The sequence below is a fragment of the Atractosteus spatula genome, chromosome 6 (genome assembly GCF_055471065.1).
Source record: "Atractosteus spatula isolate fAtrSpa1 chromosome 6, fAtrSpa1.hap1, whole genome shotgun sequence".
NCBI classification, from domain to species: domain Eukaryota; kingdom Metazoa; phylum Chordata; class Actinopteri; order Semionotiformes; family Lepisosteidae; genus Atractosteus; species Atractosteus spatula.
The window spans coordinates 48951969-48976861 of record NC_142711.1 but is presented as its reverse complement, the minus strand read 5'-3'; the positions used below and the strand labels follow the sequence as shown (position 1 = coordinate 48976861).

General features: G+C 40.0%; 1 protein-coding gene across 2 annotated transcripts; it reads right to left on the bottom strand.

The window, feature by feature from the left end:
• Positions 1-211: 211 nt before the first annotated feature.
• Positions 212-24451, bottom strand: topbp1 (DNA topoisomerase II binding protein 1). 2 transcript variants are annotated; one of them, XM_088919191.1, is made up of 28 exons: positions 24209-24451; positions 23284-23442; positions 22472-22606; positions 21541-21684; positions 20969-21150; positions 19942-20135; positions 18558-18737; positions 17565-17734; positions 16966-17129; positions 16414-16658; positions 15809-16122; positions 14871-15043; positions 13529-13740; positions 11945-12240; positions 10814-10990; positions 10117-10226; positions 9369-9492; positions 8984-9130; positions 8236-8341; positions 7371-7551; positions 6592-6821; positions 5640-5803; positions 5276-5375; positions 3686-3849; positions 2781-2921; positions 2335-2424; positions 1896-2057; positions 212-655 (listed from the first exon to the last, which is right to left on the bottom strand). In XM_088919191.1, the coding sequence occupies exons 2-28, from the start codon at positions 23368-23370 to the stop codon at positions 509-511; spliced, it is 4539 nt and encodes a 1512-aa protein (XP_088775317.1). In that variant the 5' UTR covers positions 23371-23442; positions 24209-24451; the 3' UTR covers positions 212-508. The 2 variants fall into 2 exon arrangements, with proteins under 2 accessions (XP_088775317.1, XP_088775318.1); XM_088919192.1 differs by having other exon boundaries at positions 23284-23386.
• Between the last annotated feature and the right edge of the window lie 442 nt (positions 24452-24893).

The window sequence follows — 24893 nt, the reverse complement described above, 5'->3', positions numbered from 1 at the left end:
ACAGGATGCATCCCCTTGCAGAGCAAACACATGGCACACAGGGGAGAGAACCACCAATTAACCTCATCAACTCATCAAGTTGGGGAAAACAAATTACTGGGAGAATAATGTTAACTATCTTCAAATTCACCCATGTACCTTTTTACATATGTGGTGGGAATACACCCATACATGTGTAAAAAGATACAAAACAGAATTAATTCATTAAATAATGATGAATAAATGAATTATTTAATGTATTAATTAAACAGTCTGTCTAACACTAGTTGTATCAAGTGTACCCATAATCATGGGGAATCCATAAAAGGGGGCTTTAATGAGGTGCTAAGAACCTTACAGCAGAATCTGTAGCATCTCTCATAGAATTTAAATAAACATGATTGTACATTTTAAAACTTCAATTTTATTTTTCCATAAAAATGTACAAATGTATTTTTTTTCTTCTATACAGCTATGAAAGTCATAAATTGTACTGAATCTTTACATTAGTCTATCCTAGGCAATCAAGTCATTTCATCCTGGACTTCTTGATTGATGTCATCTCTTCAGAAGCTTTGCGTTTACGAGATGCTGAATATCTGCTGGAGTCCAAGCCATCCTGCAAACACGCTACAGCTTCTGGCAGATAGTAATTCTCTACTGCAGGTGTGGGCTCCTGCAAGACACAAAATGCAACAAGGTGAATATTATAAACCTACCCTTGATTCTTGATTCTTGTAGCTTGGTTCCATCATGTATATACACACATTTAGTTTAAACACATCTAATCCAGTATGAATAATGAACAAAGGGGGCAAGATTGAACTCTGTCATGTCTTGCAATAGTGTATCCAGGTTGCTGTGTCAAAAGGTCTCTATATACAACTACGTAAAAATTAAATAGAATGAAAACAATTAAAAGTATCTAAACTGTGAATTGTTTACAATTATTATTTTTTTTAAGTTAATTTACATTTTTGTATGAGAAACAGTACCTTGCAAAAGTCTTTATTCAAAATTGAATTGATCTGAATGCTCAAAATAAAGATTATTCAGACCTGTTATCTCAGTATTAACTGGAAGGACCTTTGGCAGCAATTACTGACACTTTTCTTGGGAAAGTACCAGCGGTGCTTACCAGCTTGGTGAAATGTTTGCCACCAGAAATTTTCTTAGCAGATTTACTCAAGCTCTCTCAAATTGCTTGGGGATCGCTTATGGACAGTGGACTTCAAGTCCACTGCCAGTGAGGGCCACTCACTTAAGAATAATTTTGAGCCATTCCAATGTAGCTTTGACCTTGTGCTTTAGGATATTCTTCTGCTGAAAGGTGAAAGATTGTCTTAGTTGTAGGTGTTTAACAGACTGAAACGGGTCTTCCGCTATGATTTGCACCATCCACACTGCCCTCAGCAAAATCTTCAGTCTCTTCTGATGAGAATCAGCCCTGTAACAATACTGCCATCACCATGCTTAACAGTAAGGATGGGGTCGACAGTGGTTTATCGCGGTGTTCCAATTCTCTCTCATATGACCACAAAAAGTTGGCCACATTTGCAGTATCACTTAAATGCTTTGTTGCAAACTCTGTGCATGATTTGAGATTTTTTTCCCCAGTAATGGCTTCCTTCTTGCAACTAAGAAGCTCCGGCATTCATAGCCAGTGTCTTCCTGTCAGTCAGATCATGGCTTTTACATTTTCACTAAGGGAGTATGTAGGTTGTCTACAGTATATAACAGATATTAACTGCTACTTCCAAGTGTCAGGATTGCAAGCTTTAAAGCAACAAAATGTGAAGACTGTGCAAGGGTCTGAATACACTTGCAAGGCACTTTTGAAGGTCCTTCAGATTTTAAGAAGGTTTTATTTAAGTGAAGAACTGCATTCCTGCTGGACCTAGCCAAAATACACTTACCTGCATGAGGTAATCGGCAATGTATTCTGGTTTCAAACAGTTCACATTTTGGGAAACAGCTTCTGCAACATTCACCCTGGGATCATCTGGCTTCAGCTTGCTGAAATCCGCAAAGAGATGAGTGGCTTCCTTATAAAGAGATGGAGAATGGCTGGGAAACACCTGTTGGAGACAAAATACGTCAATCCTTTGATTTATTAGAACCCAAAACGGAACACTTGTCTTGTAGTGAATGATATATTAAGTTGTGGCATAAGGGCATTTTAAGTCTTAAGATAATTATTATTAGATTCCATCACACATTAATTAATTTCAGACATCTTGACATACACTATGTGGAAATAATAGCAAAGGAGCATAAAAACAAGAAGTGTCGCACTAGAGAAAGAAGCAGCCACACTGAAGGATCTGGACATATAATAAAAACCCAAAGGCAAACCTTGGCGCCTCCAGACTGCAGCAGTCGTCTGAACCCTGCCTCTCTCGATCGGTCAACGTTGAGTATTACTGACCAGCCACTGAAGGCCCCCTGAGTGTTCAGAGAAAATACATCAGAAACTGTGCTGGACTGAAACCAATGAAGCTCCACAAGATTACAGCCTTATGATCCTAATGTCCTGGTGTTCATACAGGCTAGCAAATGATCATTACTAAATCAGCCCCACTTCCTCCAGACAGATTTGTATCAAAGTTTGTACTTGCAAATCTGTGCTGAGGCCAGATATCCAGCCTCCATAAAAGTATAAATCCCCACAATCTTAAAATATCCCTCTGAACTGTTGACTTCAGTCTTCCCCCCTCAGTGCTTGTACAGTGCTCTTCCAGCAGCAGTTCTGCTAATGAGCTCATGTGGTTTACAGTGAGGACCTTCCTGGGCACCAGTACCTCTGTACTGCTATCGCTGCTTCTTCTGCCCTGGAGATTTCTTCTCCATCTCATTGCTGCAACAGCCAACTTTCTCTGCTGCGCATTGATGCCAGGAAGAACATCAAGAATGGAGCTGCTGCCCCATTCATACTCTTCCTCCTGAAAGAAAAAAAACAACTTTAAAAGATCAGAGCAAATCGACTGAATTCTCCTGAAAAGGAGCCCAATTTCCTTACAGGAGCATCTCTTGCACTTTCATCTGATTTGATATACTTACTCCCATAGTTGAGAATACATTTAATAAACAATTTTGCTACAAAGGAATAAAACTACTCCTTGAGAATGACTAGACAAAAATTAAAGTTATATAACAAAAATATTCAACACTACATTTTTGATATGTTTTACAATAGATAAAAAATAGTTCCATTCTTCATTGTAGCAAATCTCTTCTGCACTATAAAAAAATGTTTACTGTAAATTAAAAGGACGCCATTACAGAACTTGTAATGAATACCTTCCAATATACTGTACTGGTTCATTCAGTAGTGTCTGTCTAGGCACCAGCAGAGTACCCACTGCACCATTTCAACCATAAAGGGCACTGAAACCCTGAAACCATCAGATAATGGAAGGAAGGCACACAAGTCTGGCAGTCAGGCTAGAAGATAAACTGAAGTAACCCTGAACCGCAAACCACAACGTCAAAAATAAATCGACACAGTCTGCCAAGTGCAGTTAACACGAAAATAATAACCTCTTGTGGGTTAATTTGTTTCCTGAGCCTTGCAAGCAAAAGAGCAATTTCTGCAAACATCAAAGAGCTCTTGGACCTAATCCATTTACAAAAAGAAGTCTGTGCAACTGCTGAAATATTTAATTGGCTGTTGCAAGGAAGAACCCTCTTCTAAAATTCTCCCAACCTCGATGAACTTCCCCACGGCTCTGCAGGCCTCGAGATAGGAGCGGTGAAGGATCCACTTGCCGGCAGCCATCGCAGCCAAATACTTCTCATTCCTCAGCGGGTATCCAACAATTATGTGCGTGCAGCTTGGGTCAAAGCACTGCTTGTCCAGGACCACCCCACCTGTAGGGTTCAACGGATGTACCTCAATGTTCATACAGGTGGTTAACAAATACAGTAACAATCATCCTTCCTATTGACTTCAATCAACGTGTGGAGATAGGTCATGCTTAAAGCTGGGAGTTTGCACCAAAATCACTGAGCAAAATCACAACGGTTAACCATGCTTAAAACTATGAATGAACAATGGAATGAAGAGTAGTCAACAGACTAAAACACAAGTCTTTCAAAAGACAGACATACATATATACAATTCCTTATATGAAGTTATGAGTATAGAATTCTAAAAAGAAAACAGAAATTTAATTTTTACAATATCAGTCTGAATTGGGGACCAATCATCCACCTAACATGACAAGCAATAATGAACAAGAGGATATAAACTAAAGTTTTATAAAAAGTGAGGTAAAAAAAGTGAAACTCTCAATTCAATGCCCCACGCAATCACCCACAGAGGCTGCTGACTTGACAATGACAGTCATGTACAAGCTAAATACTGGTCTGCGGAAATGGAGTTTTCAGTGTCAGGTTCAGTGATCATTGATTACTAATACTCTCACAGAATACAGGCCAGGACACTACAAAAGCTACAGCAAAGTCTGTTAAACAGAGAGCAGAGGCATTATCCTTTTGTGACCTCTCTGACTGTATCCCATTTTGATATTCCCACGCTGCTGTGGATCCCTAAGAGGTAAATATATCACTACATCACCTGGGTAGCTAATAAAAAAGCCCTGGTCCAAAAGACTTCCTCTTCTTCGTACCCTCTATTACTTGCTCTCAGATATTTAAAAATAAATGTGCTGTCACCATGTGGCGAAACAGGCTTTAAATAAAGCTTCCCTTTCAAATGAAACGCAACACTCCAGGAATTGTAAATATTCAAAATAATTGTTTATTTATATCTATAATTTGTCTTGAAAACGAATATATAATTACACCATAGTTTGAAAAAAAAAAAAGCCAACCTATAGGTTTTGGCTAACTGTCTGTAGTAGCAGAAAAAAAGATGACGAGTGAAGGGAAGAAAATGATGTGCAAGACAAAGGCAGTACAAGCCTCCATCTCTTCTACATACTGACAGCAGATGTGGGTCAACACTTGCCCCTTGACAAAACACATTCACGGATACTATGCTGAAGACCTCAGAAGAGATGTCAGCAGATGGGAAATTGGCCATAGGGTACTAATATTTTTAAACGGGCACCGCTGTTCTGTGAAACTTAGAATAACCCAACAACTGGAATGTATATTAGACAAAGGTAATAAAATAGGTGAAAAACTCTATCCTGGAACACATATTTTGTAATTCATTTTAAGTCTGACAGAGCTATGGTGCACAGGACAAAACACCATGTTTTAGAAGCTGATTCACCAGGAGGTGAACAAATGGCTTCATTATGACCTGCACTGTACTCTGTGAATTTACCTAGCTCCTCGATCAGGTGACTGTAGTCAATGCGTTCTTGGGGGTTAAGGGAGGACAGCTGGAATCTTGGTTGGACCTTTGCTTTTTTTTCCTCCTCCTTCTAGAAGTGAAAGAAAAAAAGTATTACAGACTTTAAGCAATTCCCAGACTTAAGTTCAGCTACTTAAAACGAAACGGCGACAAGAGATATGTACATTTCTACTTCAGATGCTTTTGTTCGACAAAGAATGTGTAGAATCTTTGTTTACATTGAATATAGAAACACTAACAGACATATCTGAACATTTCACAAATCACTGCTGATCCAAAGATGAATGTAAACAGACCAGGCCTGGATAAATAACAGTACCGCACTTCTCCATACCTGCGCTTGGGGCTGCGGTGGGACAGGAGGGTTAACTAAAGGAAAGGTGGTGCTGGGAGCCTGGGGTGTGAGTATCTGGCCTTCTGCGGGCGAGGCTAGAGCCTCTTCTTTCACTGGAGAAGCGCTGACCTTACTCCCGTTAGCTTCCGCCACACTGAAGGCAGCTGAATCACAAACAGGAAACAAAAACAGCGAAAGCTTCAGCCCAATTATTACAATTCGATAAATGTGGCTCAAGTGCAATCAAGTGATATTGTTGTGAGGGACATTTACTTCACCAAAGTTCTCCGAGATTCAACCTCTTACTCGCCAGCCATTTTAGTATATATTGGAAGCAGACTGACAATTAGCCCTACAGGAATCCATGTTCTAGACAGCATCTTCTTCCTCTCACATGCTCAAGTCTCCCTTTCGTGTATTTTTTTCCATGACAGCAACCTGCTTCTAAGCGTCTATTAAGCATCTGTTACTTTTTGTGGAAATCAGCTGATTTCTCACAGACGTTTTTGTCCCATTTACTTTTTTTCTGACCCCTCTTCTTAGAGCACCAGTGCAACAGTAAGAACTATTTTGTGTTCTAAGACAGAAGTTTGAAAACTCTTTTTTTCAGGATCCCCTCAATAAGGAATAACTCAAATAACTCTATAAGGACCCCTAAAGTTTCAACATAAAATTAAAATGGAAGTCAATACCATAAATAAAATCTTCCTTTGTTTTAATTTTGTTCTTCACCTAACATTCCACTCATTGTAATTGGGTGCACAAATTAATGAAACGTGATAAAGAAGAGCCCAAGACATTCTTCTGAGAACTGGAAGAAATTATTTTTCTCAATTGCATGAAATCTTTAGCTTTAGTATGAGAAGAACAATTTTCGCACCCCTGGTTTTGGGGTAGCCCCCCTCAAGAAACCTAGCTGCTTGTGTTATGGGCACATCTGCACCTCTCTTACCAAGCTCTGCCAGCTCCGAATCGGTCATGGACTCCTTGTAGTCATGGGTGTCCGTTTTGCCATCAATCCCATTAACCTGCAGTGGCTCTGAGTGCTGGGACTGACTGGTTGGCCACTGCAGGTTGTTAGCCAGCCTGGCCCTCTCCTCTCGTGCTGTAGGGTCATCCCAGATGATCTGCTCATTCTGTGAAGGTTCTGTGTTCATGTCCATCATAGCACGACGGGACTGCCTATAGGAATAATGAGGATAATATTGAATGAATAGCTAGAAAATACCATTTCCAGGGAGAAATTAATATTAAAGCAGATAAAATACTATTTATGGGCCATGCAACATTTCATGTCTTTTTTTAACACTGCAATAAAATCCTGAACCTCCAGAGGCCCTTTATAAAATTGTTATATAATAACAATTTAAGCCATCAAAATCAATTGATAAGTTGCTGATCTAAACCTATGCAATGCAAATTCATTAATACAGTGAATTGAGTGACAATTTCTTCAGCAAGCTTGTAAATCTGATGAAGGGAACATGCTGTAATTTCAGGTGTTACGAAAGTGCATATTAGCAATTTTGCAACAAATTACAAATGCTGCTTTCCAAAATCCCCATTTCTTAATATCCAACGCCTGACTTCACATCTCTGAAATGCGCTGCTTCAGACTGAAAAAAAAACATCTTTCCCTTTGAATGGAATACCTGTGTCACAGATCTGCTACCTGACAGGCTGGTGGTATCATAACCCCAGCTGGTTTGCTCTTGGTGGGGATTACTTTACCTGAGCGCCTCCAGGCCTCTGCTGCGCCCATTCCTTAGAGGCCGGCCCACACTGTCAGGGGTGTTGGGGCGGTTTTCCAAAGTGATAGAGGACCGATGACCTTTGGGCAGCTTTGTGGCTGACATAATCTCCTGGAGTTGACGCTGCAGGTTTTCCCGCATCTCCAGAGTTTCTGCCAGGTCTGCATGAGGAAATAACAGCAAACATCCAGTCACAGAACACAGACGTGCAACTAAATCAGTGAACATGTAATAAAGATCCCATTACTTACAGCCTTCAATCTTTGGGTCATGAAAGGCATTTTATATTATGACAATAAAACATTCTCAAGGGTAACAATTTTTATTTTGCTAAATTATATTTGTTCTTAAATTTCATAAATGCTTTACATGTACACAATCAGAGATTTCATCCAAAGTCCATTATTCCTTATCCGGACATTTTGGATGTATCTGGGACAGTGAATTATACAAAACTTTACACTTGACATTATCATAAACAACATACTATCTAAAGGTTTCATGAAGTATTGCGCATGCAGAATATTCCACATTTCCAATATTCTCTAACCATCCAACTATCAAATTTGTTTTCACAGTATTTAGACTATTTTTTAACAAATTTATGACCCAGTGCTGAGTATTGAAATTTAACAAAAGTGTTATGGGAGGACTTTGTCAACTTCAGAACTATACATACAGTATTATTTTAATGAAGGTTTACAAATGCTAAAATGCCAAAAATATAGGAAAACATCAGAAATGTGCAGCTACCTTCCAAAATTGGCGTGTTATTTGTATGTACAAAAAAAACAATTACATCAATAATAAAATATTCACAAATATAATGCAAGTCACAGACGTACCTCTTTTCTCAAGGTTTTCCAGGTCTGTCACCTCACCTAAAGCAGTCTGTTCGCCGTTTTGAGATTTCTCACTTGCTTCCATATTTTCCTCATTGCCTTCATGTGGCTTGAAAAAAGAGAAGGTAATTCATTACCAGATTCAGTCTTGGCAATGATTCAGTATATCTGCATCATCAGAGAGCTGCTTATCCTGCTGAGGGTCACCACAGCCCATCCTAGAGGCACAGAGCCCGAGACAGAACTGAGCCCTGCCTGCATTCCAGTCCACTGCAGAGCCCCGGACAAGAGCCAATCAAATTTAGCCAGTGGGGTAAAGAGAGTTTACCAGAGTACCTGGCAAAAACCCTCACCCAGACAGAGAACATACAAACTCTACACAGACACAAAGGGCCGAGTGTAGGGCCACACAACTTAAAGAACCATCTGCCCTGCAAAAACTCTCAAAAAAAAACTTGAAGTTGGTAACCTAAATATAAATTTATGGATTACACAGTCTTTGTCGGAAACATTAAATATATGCACAGCTTTGCGTCTTAAACATGTATGTGCTATGCGTGGGGATCCCATGCCTGATCTGAAAAGTAAACTGACTGGGAAGGAAATTAATATTATTTCCGCATCTCTCATCTTCTAATAAGGTTTTCCTCGTAAGGAACATAAAATATTGGCTTTTCTGGATCAGCTTTTATTCAGGATAATCACGTTTGTTTAGGGATATGGTCTAGGCCCCAGCATGGGAATCACTTACCACTGATTCGAAAGAGGTTTCCTTACGGCTCTGCACGTTGGGTGGCGTCTTCTGAGTATCTTGCATTTGGCTGAGGTTAAGACTCATTTTAGGATTGTATGTAAAGGGGTAAAGAGATTCTGGTACAATCCGCTGTTCTTCAGCACACTTAAAAAGAAAGAAATGCATACAAAATGCAGTTTTTATGTCAGTATTGTTATTTCTGCAGAGGCTGATATTAAACATATATTTTACCTATAATTCTGCTGCTTTTCATTTATCATAAGTAGTGATTGAGAGAAAAAAACAAAGATTTCATTATCTTACATAAAGCAGCTTTATGTCAAATTACTTAAAAAATCCACCCTTTTGTGATCTGAACACGTCTGAGTGCTGGGATACATACCACATGAAGCCAGTGCTCTGAGACAATGTGGATTCCTCTTTCTCTGACAGATTTCAGCTCTTTACTGTTATCATTCTGCCGGCCTTGGTAGATAAAGTGTGTGACTGTTTCATCATAAGACCACCTAAAAATTAAGATGAACATACTGATTCAAAACCAGTCCTTGTATCAGGTGAACACTGTGTTAGTAAGCCACAATTCATAATACACTATGATTTAACAACAGTCAACTACTGTTTTCATGTTGATGTCGGGTCAGTCTTCCAATTTAGTATTTGTAAGTTTATATTTTAACCATGAAACATTCAATTTACGTGACCTAACTGGCATGGCAAGAATAACAAAGTAGGATGCAGCTTAACTGACTGCTAAATAGATGATGCACAAAACCGGAACTGGAGTAATACACCAGCAGTCACAATCAACAGATACATAATTTAATAATCCGGTATGGAGGAAGGGCAGGGAAAAAAAGCAAGGTGAGGCTGCAAATACCAGCATCTTGCAGGGCACACAGTGAAGTATGAGAATCTGTATGATGTGGAGGTAGTTTGCAGCAGTTCTGCTTCTTGTAATGTTGTTGTCCTAGTACACTGCTAGAAATTGCAGAAGGCTGTGGGATATGCAATTTTCTCAACATGGCAGATATAGCATGGCTTTACATATACAGTATTAAATCGGTTCTTTCTGCAGATGACCTAGTCCAGTAAGAGAGCCCCAAAAGGGTAACCAGAATGAGTTCTAGTACCTGAAATCAGCCCCTAAGGAGGCTGCAATGGCATTCAGTTCGCTCTGTTTTTTACTCAGCTTCTTGCTCACACAGATCACCACACCCGCAAGGGGCTTCAGGTCCTCACTCTAGAATAGAGCATGAGAAAGGTTACACATGAATGCAGGCCATTAGACCCAACTGGCTAATCCCACTTAATTCACTATAATTCAGGTAATTGGCAACTATTCCTCCATAGCTTTTTCCATAGTTTAACTGGCAATACCAAACCTTTCAGCCTTGCCTCTTTGTTTCTCCTACATAGAAAGATAATGTCAATACTTCAGTTTCATAGGAAGTAAATCCACTCTTACCTGTAAACCACATTAAAAGATCTTTTGAGATGAAATGAGATACTGTTTAAATGCAAGTTATTTATTACTAACATTATAATACAAAGCATGAACAAACCAACATCAATGCAAGCTATGAAATGCTTCATACAAGAGTTGTACACATACGAATGTGGTCAGCTGCATAGGATTCCCAGTCTGCATGATTACATTTCACACGATCCATAGACAACTCCCTACACAGGACACTATTCTTTCTCCTAGAACTGTTTTATTCATTTTAATTGCGTTGTGATGACATTTACAGAGCAAGATCAATCTACCAAAAGACTGCACATGCTCTTTTGACCTCAACTGCCAGAGAAAGCAACCCCTGCTGGTACCTTGTGGGCCAGGGGACTTCCCAGCTGGGGGCTGGCAGTGACGGCAGCCATGTTGTTGCGGGTGCTGTTGGCCAGGGCCACCTGCAGGTTCCTGCCGATGACCACGGACAGCGGGGTGCACAGCTTCCGGCTCGGCTGCCCGGGACCCCCAGGGGTCTGCAGCGCCTCCAGAGCATCCTAACCAAGAACACGGAGGTCATGAACGCTCTTCGTCTTGAAATTTGCCCCTCTCACCCAGATTAAGCAGCTGAAGTAAGATGTGAAGACGAGGTTAATTTTAAGTCCTTTCTGCATGAAGATTAGACTTCTAAGGCTGGAGTTTATGGCAGGAAGGGGGTTAACTGATAAGGATTCCAGATGGGAGCTAGGAGAGCTAGGCAACTCCCTGGGACTTAATCCCTGACCATTTGGCCAAAAAGCTGTAAACTGGCCAGACACGTGACCTCCCCCCTTTACCATAACAACAGTGACGTCAGAAGCGGAAAGAAAATGATATCTAAACCTAAAGTTTGTACCAGCACTTCGAACAATACTTCGGTTTTGTTGTTTCTTGTGGGAAACAAGACTTTGGCTTTATTGTTCCTTGCATGCAATAAACTCATCTGTTTAACTTCATCTTGGGATCCAGAACCTTATTCTTTCTGTTACAACACAGCCTTCTCAATTATCCATTAATATAATGTTATGGATGAAAAAATACATAGCAATTATAAGCTACAGTGGGAAATAAAATGTCCTCTCTGCCGTGGCAATTAAAAGCTGAAATGCATGCACTGTGTGATGTAGGAAGACTGGAAAGCACAACGCTGTAGAGATAATCAAACAGATTTCAATAGCTGGGGGATCTTTTCCTCACCCCTTGATGCCTTGATCCCTGTACACACTTCAATTCAAATTCAACCTAAATGGATATAATTTTATAAAAGACTTTAATTAGAACTCTAAAGCACTAATTACTAATACTATAAAAGAGGGGGTAATGAATAAGTATAACCAATAAAGACGGAAAGACAGCTGACAACATTCTAAAGGGGGGTTCACTGCTGTGAAATAAGCACCAAAAACTCTGAACATGACCTATAAATGAATGTTTTTAAATGGTTGTCGAGAATATCGACTAGCGCACCTCACCTTGACGTCGAACGAAGGTCTGAAGAGCTGGTCTCTGCAGAGGAACCTGGAGGGAGTGTCAAGCTGGAGGGAGGGCTCTGTGGTCAGCGCTTTGCCTCCCTGCCCTGGACTGCTTTGCTCTCCCGCTGGCAGAGCCAGTACTGACTGAAACGCCTTGCTCTGGAAGCGATTCATGTCCAGTGGGGTCACCACACTGCTCTTCAGCCTATTCAGATTAAGCACGGGGAACTCAGGGGAGCACATTGGCTTGTTGACTTCAGGCTTCTGGGAACCACCCACAAAGCTGTGCTCCTCTTCTGGCAATACAGAGAAGAAAGCAGGATTCTAAGGGACTTCACACCATCCAAGTATTTTATTTATAAACTGCAGTTTATGGCACATGCACATAGCACTTTAAGAATCATTTTATATTGAATTGGCATTTAATCTTTTGTCCATATTCATATTAGATAGGACTCCTTTTAAACGATTTTTAGTTTTTACTGTGACACAGAAGAAAGCTTAGCAAACTGAATCCTCTAAAATGAAGGAGAGCACAAAATTTGTACAAATATAATGAATACGAGGTTTGCAGATGTCAAAGGAAGCTACTGTCTTTACTACTCTCTTTTTTTCTTAAATATTTCACTAATTTTCCTTTGTTTTGTATCCACTAAAGATTCATACGGAATCTTTAAGGAAGTAAAATGAATTTGCAATGCTGAAACTTCTGAAATTGTTGGATGAGGCAAGGAGACTTTTATAAGTCTCAGCTGAATATGATTAAAACCAAAGAGGTAGTCTTTGATTTCAGATGTAACAGGATGTGACAGGTATGAATTACAACCTCTTTACATTTTTTAAAATTTCTTGGTATAATAATGTCCTCCACCTTGAAATGAGGCCAACATGCACCATATAGTAGCAATAGTTAAGAGCGTGTTAACTTTCTGTTACGCTCTGGTTTGGGAACCTAGCCTCTCAAGAAAGAAAACAGCTGCATAAGGTGGTCCACACAGCTTTGAAAGTAACTGGCTGTGACTGCTTCTATATATGCAACACACTTAAATAGAAGATACTTTAAAGTTTATTAGTGACCACTCCCAGCCAGCTTTTCCCCTTGTTTTAGCTTACTACCTTTTGAAGGTTAAGATTTTAACTAAACAGTAATATGAAAGTATGTACTGGCAACTTTGCATAAGGATATTATGATATTCCAGACAGCTGAGGTCATTTTCCTACTAAAATCAATGAATTATTATATGTATACATCATTCATGCTCTTTTCGTAACTTGCAAAGGAACAGGTAAAAGTTTATCCAATGTTGTAAGGAAAAGAAAAGAGACACGTTTCGGCTGTGGAGCCTTCTTCAAATGACACCGGAAGAAGGTTACACAGCCTTTAACTTTAGCTGTTTCTTTGCAGTCTACGCATGCTGTCGCAGCCTCCTACTTAACTTATTTTTTTTTCGTCTTTGTTATTTTAACAACAGCACCATAAAACATTGCTAACAACCAGAAGGGTTGGTCTGGCAGTAAAGCTGACCAGTACTACTACTACTTCCGTCTCAATGTAACGTGACATGACAGCGTTTGGACACCAACTTGCAGGGCTGGCATTCTCCACCAGGAAGCGCCCCTCGTCTACCCTCCTGCCCGTGCGTGCGGACTCCAGGACCCAGCGCATGGTGATGGCGGGCAAGCTCCACTTCTTGGCAGCTTCATACTTGGAGCCCTCGGGCTCCTTCAGGACCAGGTGGGTGCTGGCCAGCATGCCCTTCTGCTGGTTCGCCCTCCGCACAAAGAACTCCTGCACTCTGCACGATGGGGACACCGACCTGATTAGTGACACTGCAGACTGACCAATTCTAATGCAAGGCTGGCCTAACGTGAAAGACTTTATCTAGTATGAAACAGTCTTAGAAGTTTGTTCTGATAGGTTTATCTGATATTTTATTTTATCAGTGGGCAAAGGAGAACAAAAGACGTAACCAGATTAAGATTATATTTTATAAAACCAAGAATCATTATTTTAATGCTTACATAAATGGAAATATTCAAGGTGGAAAAACCACTGACAGACTGGCTACCATCAAGGTGTGCAGGTGTGATTGCTGTATTTTCTATCACATTAGCTCAATAGAAATTATGTTGTACATACAAAGTGATTCAGAGTCTAGCAGCCTAGAAACGGGTAAAGATTGGTGTTGCTTGTTTTGACTTTTGTTTACCTGTTTCTGTTTCTCTCCACTCGAAAATCACTTTACTTTTAGTAAGTCGTGCATTCTATCCTCAACTTATTAAAACTTTGTCCCCCAGTTTCTGTCCAAACAGGTCCCACAATGAGCTTTTATCTTTTTAAGTCCAAATGGTTACATTTCAGTTAACATACATGAATGAGGAAAGTTTTTTAAAATGATATGTGCCTCAAAACTATCTTCTGAGAATGTCAGAGAACGCTGTGCATCAACTGTCAGGTGCCCAACATCACTATCTAGGAGGACCCTTATGCACAAACACTGGGAAAACTGACACAAAACATCTATCAGAAAATTCCGAGCTTGAAGGTCATCTGTCTTTTTTTCCATCATGGCAAACTCAACTGTATACTCTAAAGCTCATAAATCGATACATAAGGAGTGCATCTTAAAATGGTGCCATATGACTTTCTTAATTTCCAGTTTTAAATAATGGTAAAATGTCTGCATTTTGCCAAACTAGCAGGGAAGCACCTTATCTAACAGTGGAAGAAACACGCTGTTGAGGATGGAAACTATGTACTTATGCTATATGAAACACAGATTATACTCCTGTTGTGTTTAACACGAATCAGTCACATATACTAAGGGTTTATGACTATAACCACCTTCCTAATTCTATGTTCAATTGCTTTTAAGATATAATAAGGGAACTGTTACACATACAGCGTACACAATGCAAGACCAACCTAGCTCCCAAAAGTTCAGCGAGGAAGATAAGTGAATCTCTCTCGATGCCAGTGAACTGGCTGACAGACAGGACACAGTCCTTCAAGGGAACACGTCCTTCTACTGTTGTCACTGGAGAGAAGAGAGGATTCATATGCAGGTCTAGGAGAATCTGCTGCTCTATACACATAATCTGTGAAAACAAAGGACCAGGTTCACAATTATCTGGGTGCATTTCTAGCAAAAGAAATAGATTGGGAGAATTTAATCAATAACAGACCTATTTTCAATTACCTTCCTCTTTAATATCAAGTTATTTTCTAATTAAAACATGTTAGAAACGTTGTATTCCAAGAAAATTAATTAAAGCCCTGCCACAAATGAAATCAAGAAATTATTTTATTTTATGACAACTAATTAATTTATAGCCATTATGCCTTCATGCAGTTTTTATTTTACCAGTGATAAAGTTAGAGTAAACTAGTATAAGTTATGGATTTTAAACATGATTTAAGCATGTCATACATGGTAGTTATGCATGAAATACAAGGAATACTCAAATGTTAAAAAAAACTACTACCGTGGCCTTAATATACGTCTTACAGTTTCACAGTGTCCCTTAAGATTGTGTTGCATAAGAGACGCACATGTCAAAAAAGCATATTAAAATAAACTGTTCAGTCACATAGTGTTACGAGTTTGTATAAAATATGGGTTACATATTTAAATACAGATATGACGGTATTAGGTTTGCATTTTCAAATAAATTACCCTTTTCAATGTAAGGTTTTTAAATTAACAAAGGTTTTTTTTAGGAAGCAATAGGCTTGTATTTTCTTCACTAACCATACAGTAGTCGCATATTCTCCCAGATATAAGAAAACGTCACTAAATATCTCTTTCTACTGCCTCTGTGTGTGAGAGTCCCTCAGTAAAGCCTTCTTTATTGCTTTCTTACCAGCCAGGTGTTGGTGACCACTTCCCCAACCGTGACCTCCACCTCGCAGCCCAGCACAGGCACCACTGCGTAATCAGCGATGGCACGGCTACGGGCACCCAGCACTTTCCCAGCATGCTCCTTGATGAGGGACGTCAAGTACGCTTCATCTTCTGTGCTAAACCCAAGGATCAGGAACCTCTTTCCAGAGAATAGGCCCCCTTCCTCCGCCACTACAGTAGAGGTCTCCCCAACTGTTTGAGAGCAGCTCGGTGGCCTGTCTTCCAGCTCGTCTTTATCCTGCCTCCCGGACTGATCGTGGTTCCCTGCTTCAACTGAAAACAAGGGGATCGGTAGACAAGAGTCCACTTCCGCCGTGCATAGACTTGCAAGCAAGGAATCTCTCACTAAGGTTAACACCTAGTCCTTATTAGCGCCATGATAAAGTACTGGCTTTTTTTGTCCCCACCCTAAGACACACTTTCCAGCTTACTGTAAGTAAATTCAATGGTCATTGTTCCCAAAAAAGACCTGATTTTTGTATTCCTACCTACATAATTTAAGACTGACACATATATGGACCCGAGCACAGGCTTGAAACGTGCATGTACGGATGGATCCCTCACCTACTGTCTGATCTTCATTGAGGTACTGGGAGAGTAAGTCCTCTTCTGCTTTCTGCTGCCCAGAAGAACTGTCTGCTCTCAGAGCTACGCTCGTGTTGATCTTACGCACAGACGGCCTGGGGGCTGGCAGCTCCATGTCTGCATTGGCACAGGGCGGGTAATCTGCGTGGAAATAATTCTCTACTGGAAGCAGGCAGCACCTGGAGAAGCTGTCCAACAGCCACTTCACAGTTACTACATGAGGTCTGTAGAGAGGAAGAAGGACAAGGCTCTTAAAATGGTCTTAATGAAAATAATTACTAGTGCATTTTAACTCTAACTCCCTAAAGCTATATTTTACTTCATTATACATTATAAGTGCTACAGATAAAGGAAAAAAATAATCTGACAGTTTTATTACTACTGAAATGATGAAGAGATCGACGGTCATAAGATTTTAACTGTATGCCAACTTTTGAGAGCAGATCTTATTCCTTCCCAATCACCTAAACTGCTTAAAATAAGAAGATGATTCCTAACATTAGACCATTAAATTCCTAATATGAAGAGCACCTGTGGGAGGCCTTGCTTAGAAACTGCTTGACTTCTTCGTTCCCGTCTCCCATGATGATGTGAGTGAGCTCCTCGCCGAGCTGATTGAACCTCAGTCCTCCACCGCTGTTGATGAGCCTCCTAACCTTCTCCAACTGCTTACTGCCAAATCCACACAGGAAAATCTGAGGATGAAACGATCACACACTTTCACACAACTGGTTCTCCTGCGTGGATTATGCTGAACTACCAGTTAAAATGACAGCACCCAAGACTCCAGTAAACTAGATGGGTGACATAAAAAGCACGCCAATCCAGAAAGCTACCATCTGCACAAATCATGCTGTCAGTTATATTAGTATTAATGGGACTTAAGCAACCATAACACAATTTGAGGTTTACAAAGAAGTACAGAAAACATAGGAAATCAGATGAATTTGCTGGAAAAAGGCAGTCAAAACTGACTACACATTCAAGATAAATATCTTCTCAGATAAGTCAGAAGTTCAACGGCAGATTCATGAATGGTTGAAGTCTGAAAAGCCTTCTATCACCCTATCAAGAGTTTTGGCAGAAAAAATAGTGCTTCTGCTTTATTTGCACAAAGTCCCTGGACTCACTTTGCATCCATCCAGCAGGTCATCAGGGGCCTGGAAGGTGCTGATATCCAGTGATTCCAGGGAATCCTCAGCAGGCACCAGGCGGCTGGCTGAGACCGTAGTGACAGCAGAGTCGTTCACAGAGCTGCTGTTGATGTGAGAGATTTGGCTCACTCCCAAAAGAGCACAACCTGAACAAGAGTCGTAACAATATTTTTGCTAAGTCTAATTAAGTGAAACAGATATTAAAAAAACATGGACCTTTGATAATAAATCTCTCTGTAGTTCTAATGCTGCACTGAGTTGTTCCATAAAATGTTGTATATTTCAAGGGTGGACAAGTGTGAACTATCAGGACAAATGCCTTAATTCAAATTTTTTCTTTGGAGACTAGAAATCCCTTTTTTTCTGTATGAAATTAAAATTCACATATATCACCACATTGAATTAACATCCATCCACCCACGTTTCGCCCACTTGATCCAATACAGGAGTACATATATCCATATCCCAACAAGTAACGGGTGCAAGGCTGGATACACCCTGGATGGGGATGGGGTGCCAGTCCTTCACAGGGCACACAGATATAGTAACACACTCACACCAGGGCCAGTTTTCTCAGAAGCCAATTAACCTGCCAGCGTGTCTTTGAACTGTTGGAAGAAACCGGAGCACCCAGATGAGACCCACACGAGCACGGGGAGACCATTCAAACAGCATTCCAGGTCCAGGTTTGAACCCAGGACCCCAGCAATGCTAACCACTGTGCCACCTTGCTGCCTCCGAATTAACTTTCTGTATATTATTTCTAATTGTTAAAAGAACACCATCTTTCATCAACACCCTTATAATTAAAACACTAAACTATAAACTTCAGATGTTTTTTGTGTTATTCGTCACAAACGCAATACCTGGCAATTGAAGACTATTTATAAGAATATTCACAGAGGGAGAGGGAGAGGGAGAGGCTAGTACAGAGACAAGTACTATCAAAATAAATCGTGCCATCCTTACCATCCTGCTTCTTCCTGCAGTCTGTGGGTGTTGAAGTGTTAGGCAAGTTGGTCTGCTTCACACCGGGCTGAACCCTGTACTTGTTCTCATCCTGGCAAAACCCTTTCTCTATACTGTCAAACAGCCAGTGGACAGACACACAGGACACGTTCCATTTCCGAGCACACTCGTACTTCTGACCTGCAGAACACCAACGCAGGAAGAACACATTTCAGTGCTGCAGAATGGTGGGGAGACAATGGGAGAGAATCCCTCTCTCTTGCAGGGGGAATAACATCAGCTGCTCCAAGAAACTGCACAACATGTCTCTTGCGTGATTAAAAAAAAACAACAACAACAAGAAAATCATTTCGATGGCTAGGGGATTAAACAACACTCCTAATTTTCTAAGCAAAGATTCAAACTGCCAGGACATATTAGTAGGTTAATAAACCAAAGTAATAACTATGCAATGCTAGTGCACTTTTTCATTTTTATTTCCTATTTTATTTACTAATAATTTCCCAGAATGTTTCCTAACAACTAACTGACAAGTTAAATAACTACCTTTCAGTACCTTCTCAAGACCTGTCTATTGAAACCGCTTTAGAGTCTATGATTCATCTCTGTCTAGTACATTATTTTACTTACTAGAGACCATTAATTTCCTATAATGCTGCCTGCAAATTCATTGACAAAGAAATAACTACCTTTCAGCACCTTCTCAAGACCCATCAGTTCAGACAGTTTCCTTAGAGCCTACGATTAATCCTTGTAGTCAAATTACAATGCTTAGTTATCATATTACCCGATTTGGTTTGATTAATACCACTCAACTTTGTTTTCTAATGCTCTTATTACACCTTTTATGTTATTGTACAAAAATGTATAAGGATACTATAATTATAACTCCTTATATTCTGCAAAATTAACTTTTACCGATTTTAATGTGCATCTCTTCAGAGAAATGCTAGTTAAATAATTGCTCTTGAAGAAAAATAAAACATATAAAAGTATGCATATGTACTGCATAATGAAAGGAACAAATGTATGCTGAAATGTATACATCTGTATCCTGTATTGTTATTTTTATTATTAAGACAAAACTCAAAGTGCTAATTTTAGCGACAGTCTTCGGAAAATAAGATTTGCAGTACTTTATGCAGGAAAAGGGAATTACGTCTTGTAATGTGTCTTACACTCAGCTCAGTTGAAGTCTACAGTACTAACATGTCACTGAACTTTTACTCCCACAAAAGGAATCTAGGAAATTTCACCACCTATAATATATCTTATACAATATATATTATACAAGAGATATACCTTTATCATCAGTGGAATGTCAGACTTCGACAAGATATCTACACAATTGTGCTGTGCTGCCTAGCAGACTCCAAGAACATACCTTTGGGATCCTGGACAATAAGGTGGGTGCATTCATTCATCTTCAGCTGTCCTGTGTACTGTCCACCATGCTGAAGAGTGAGTCTCTGAACCTCCTTTCTGTCCAGATTGCTTAGACCAGTCACACAGATAATACAACCTTGAAAGACAGGACACATGTACTCCTCCAAGCAAAGATCAGTGTACCTGAACAAACTAATGAGGAAAAAGGGAAAAAAACATATTAAGGTCAGACCTTATTCTCCATCGTGGTGCTTTGTTCATAAGCTCAAACACTTTACAAACAATCGCCAGGATTCAAAATGAACCTCAGAGGGTAACACTGATGTGGCTTATTCTTATAATTCTTATAAATTCTTACTCTGGTACTATTTCAAGGTACTCTGGTATGTGCTCAACAGAATACGAAACAGCCTAAACAAAAGAGAGCAAACAGTGAGGCTCAAACTGGTGGAGAAGCCACATGTTAAACACAGGGGGATTTTCCCCAAACAACGACTTTTTTGAAGCTACAACAATGATGCGACTTGTCAGCGGATGATGCAGAGATACACACCATATCGATCCGCGCTAGAAACGGATGAAACCCGGTGACTTATGAAGTTGGAATTTTGGTCCTGTTGAGCAACAACCACCTAATGTTGCTCTCTAAACATACTGTACTCTGACATTGCCAAATGAGACTGAACATCACAGAGAGCCACCCTTTTCCAAAACCCAGGTGGGTGTTTTCCACTCGATATGCAAAAAATGTTAGAGCAGCTACGAGACAGAGCAGGTCATTTCGCCAATCATGATGTTACCATAGCAGGATCGCTTGCATCAGGTACTTGGACCTCAGCGATATCTCATGAGCTTAACCAGATAAATGGATCTTCCCCAGGAAATTGAGTATGTTTTTTGGATTCCAAATCTATTTTTTTTTAAAGAAGATTACAGAAGAACCAGATGGCTCACTGAGTATGGTGCACTCCTTACTGAATCTAGCTCATCCAGAGCAGTAAATGAATTTTATGACTATAGCATACCTATCCTGGGACTTCTCCCAGCATGCCCTCACCCAGGAGGGCAGCAGGATGGGCTTCCCAAGGCTAGCAGCCACCAGGTACTTCTTACTGCCCACCTCCCCAGCGATAAGATGGGTGACGGACACATTCAGATCCTTGTACACCCGGCCCCCCATCAACTGCACCAGCTCAGTCATTTCTCCCTAATGAAAAATCAAAGGCGAGTTAGAAAAGAAGAATGTTCGGAAAATGTGTAGTACTCACTTCACACCAACTGTACTTGCATTCACATACAACACAGCTTACTCCCTCTATTCGATGGGAACAGTTAGAAAAAAAAATCAGACCACGGAGAATGAATGAGGTGCTATTCTGTTGCTTGAACTGCAAAAATGCATAAGGAAAATTATAAAAGGCCATTAATCTCATTTCCACTTTCAGTGATTTTTTAATTAACGTTAAAGGTGACATTAACGGCTTTCACGGCGGGTTGCTGACCCTTAATATTTCAGCGTCTGAATCTGTCGCGTGTAAAAGCACATGGCTTGTTTGGGTCACTTGAGAGACCTGGCAGCAGTGTGAATCGTGCATACCCTGGTGTCTTTGTCCAGGCTGGTACAGGTGATGGTAACGTCAGCCATGGCCATGTTGTACACAGGGAGTTCTGCTTTAGGCACACAGCGCTGATGCTTGAGGCAGAAGAGGACCACCAGGGGACTGACAATCCTGCAGCCCAGCTACACAGAGAGGAGGAGAGTTCAATATAAACCAGGAGACATAGGAAACACCTTTGGATTTCAATTCATAATTTCTACAAGAGAAATATCTCACCTGTAGAGCTAAAACTGTAAAAATTATTAAAATACCTCATCTTTTTTACACAGACCAGAAAATCAACTGTTATATGAAAATAAATATTATGATGACATATTGTCCATAATTACGAACTGCATATTTACATATATTTAAATTGAATATTTTCACTGAATGTTTATTTTTTTATATTGCAAACACTGAATATTTTTAGATTCAATTGGATACAAACCTATTACTGTCAGTCTCCATGAAACCTAAAGAATATTGACTCTGCAATGCTATTGCAGCTAGTATTACATTACAGACAGACATCTTAAATATTGAAACTTCAAGGATGTCATGAAACACACAGGAGCAGTTTCTGGTCGTTTGGTACATTTGCAATCGACACTATTATTCCACTAGCATTTTAAATCATGATTCCTACAAATATATATTCTGCCATGTAAACTGCATATTAATAACGAAAAAACAAAATGTTCCGCCCATGACTGAATTATCTTTAACACAAAGAATTACTGAAGATCACTAGCAGAGTTCAAAATATAAATTTATTGATCATTTGTCAGTAGAATTCATAAATTATCATTTCAGACACCATGGATTTACAGCACCGTTTTCCACTCACGCGAATGAGCCCGGTAGCACATATTTTCATTTTGCCAAAAAAGGCAAAATATCCATATGGTATCTACATACACTACAAACCTTTTTAAAGTGCTGGAATGCACGCCCACTGAAGTCATCAAAGACATAGAGGGATTTGTCATTGTGTTTTAAAAGGAGGGCTTCCTTCTCATCTATATTTTGAAGGTATTTTTCCGATTGCAGCTCTCTGATTGCCTGGAAGACAAAAAAAATGATTTGTGATGAATTTAGAAACAATGAAAACCAGAATACAGTAATGGGTGGGATACAGATTCCATTAGCAACATCTCCTAAGGAAACAGTAAGGCTGAATTCAAATTGGACTAAAAAGCTTTTGGCAATAATAAATTCCATTGCATTACTACAATTTCCTCCATCCCAAAAGGATCTCAGAACACTTTAGATTTAGAAGCGGTTCCAGTTGACCCATGACTAATAAGCAGTATATAAATTTAGGTCATGTGGATGGTTATGTCATTTATGCATATTAAAAACAGCAATGCTATAAGTAATCCATTAGTGGGACATATAAATTACTTAGGAACAAGTTTAGTTTACCCCATGCTGAAAAGAGAAGAAATGAAGCAACAGTTCGGCTGTGGGACCTTCTTCAGGTGTGTGTATATAAATTACTTATATACTCCAAATCCTTTGCCTGAAAAGCAAACTGCTATCCCATTACCTTCGGTTTTAACCCTAAGGCTACCCAACCACAGTCAAGCTGACATCATATTCGTGGGCACAAGACATTAGAACCAAACCTTCTGGAAAGGCCTGGCTTGTCTGTTCAAACCTTGAGTCTATTGTGTATTCACAGCTGTCGGACACGGAGTCAAACAACAGTCCAGGCAACAGTCAAAGGAACTCCTTACCTCAAAGGCTTTCACGGCACGCTCTGATCTTTCTTCGCTGGTCTTCACAAACTTCACGAGGAACACTCCTTTATCTTCTGTGGACATCCTCTATTCAATGTTTCTAAACAAACAAAAATGATAGTAGTTCGAGTAGGTAGCTGCGTCGGCATGCGTAGGCTGCAAAGGAAAAGGTAACGGGTTTATTCCATGCTGAAAAGAAAGGAAACAACGTTTTGGCGGTGAAGCCTTCATCGGGTGTGAGAAAGACGGGGCAGACGGCAAAGATTAAAAAAGCACAGGAGAACAAAAGCTGGGAGAGGGGAGAGGCAGAGAGGCCACTCAGGTGGTGCAAAGTGGAGAGGGGTGAAGAAAGGTGTGAAGTCGAAACCTGTATGAGAATAGGGAAGATTACATGAAAACAAGTCTGTCAACATTGTACACTGTACATCATTGTTTTTCCTGCACTCAGCTACATTAAAAATAGGGTCAGCATAACTGCACCTTGATGTTACAGTGTGAGAACATTTTCGGAACGGTTAACACACAAGGCAATGTAGGGGTAATAATTGTAATATTATGGAACTGAATACGTCAAAAACTGCTTGCTCTTGTTTCGTCTTTGTTCTAATGAATAAGAGCCCACCAGTCATCAGACTCTCATCTTCTCTTGAAGAACAGTTAATTAATTGCAGGTGTAACAATAATAAAATGTAACCGAGTACAATCCACAAACAAAAAACAATACGATCACATGACGGAACTACAGCTGAGCAAAGCCTGTCACGATTTACTGACAACTTGCGGTACTTGCTCAGTGCGATCAATGTTCATCAATTTCAAAGCTGAAAAGCTCAAACAGCAAATATCAACCCGTCTATTTTTCAAACAGCTGTACATGTGAAGTCAGCGATGTGCGGAAATAATTCAGTAATGCTGAACTTACCGCGTCCCGGTTCAACACACCGTGTCCACACGCAAGTGCATAAAAGAAATCAGGAGTTGCAATACAAGATCCTGCGAGCTCGTATTTCAGCGTTTCGTGTTTTTAGTCCGGGTTGACAATCCAGCGTTCGGCTAGTATCGCCGGCTGAGTTTCACACTCAACAACGAAGAGAAAAGAAAAAAAGGAGCGTTTTCTCAAAACAAGTCATCTGTTGAGATACATTATAACATTTCCCCAAAGAAAGGTTATGATATGAACACAGAGTATTTTCGATTTGCCACTGATTGGCGCCAAACCTCCACCTCCTTGTCCGGCGCCGGACTTCCTGCCCAGTACCGGTATCTCGCGTCGCTCTGTCTGACGTCATGCACAGCTGGAGGAGAAGCTCCAAACAGTAGCACGTGAGATTGTCTTTCCTTTCGCAGTGGGTGTGCAATAGCAGGTATTGCATTGGATTTGGCGACTCGCAATGCTGTTTTAATTGATTAGAATTGTTTATAAGAAACATGGACTTAAGTTTTATATAGTGCGCATTAGAGGATACCTATTAAGAAGAGTTTCTTTATAGGGTTTTCTGACAAAAATAATTCGACTGCAATAGTAAACCTGTTTAACTGGTATTTGAATAGTGTTTTATTACTCAGATTAGCCTAAGTATTTAGCAAACGAACTCTTGTATCTACAG

Excerpts from the sequence above, each read along its gene's own strand:
- topbp1 (XM_088919191.1), bottom strand. The coding sequence starts at position 23,370 with ATGTCCACAGAAGATAAAGGAGTGTTCCTCGTGAAGTTTGTGAAGACC. Across the intron at positions 10,227-10,813 it reads GAAGTCCCCTGGCCCACAAG|AGTGAGGACCTGAAGCCCCT; the intron begins GTACCAGCAGGG and ends GCTCTATTCTAG. Across the intron at positions 2,058-2,334 it reads TGCAGTCTGGAGGCGCCAAG|GTGTTTCCCAGCCATTCTCC; the intron begins GTTTGCCTTTGG and ends TGTCTCCAACAG.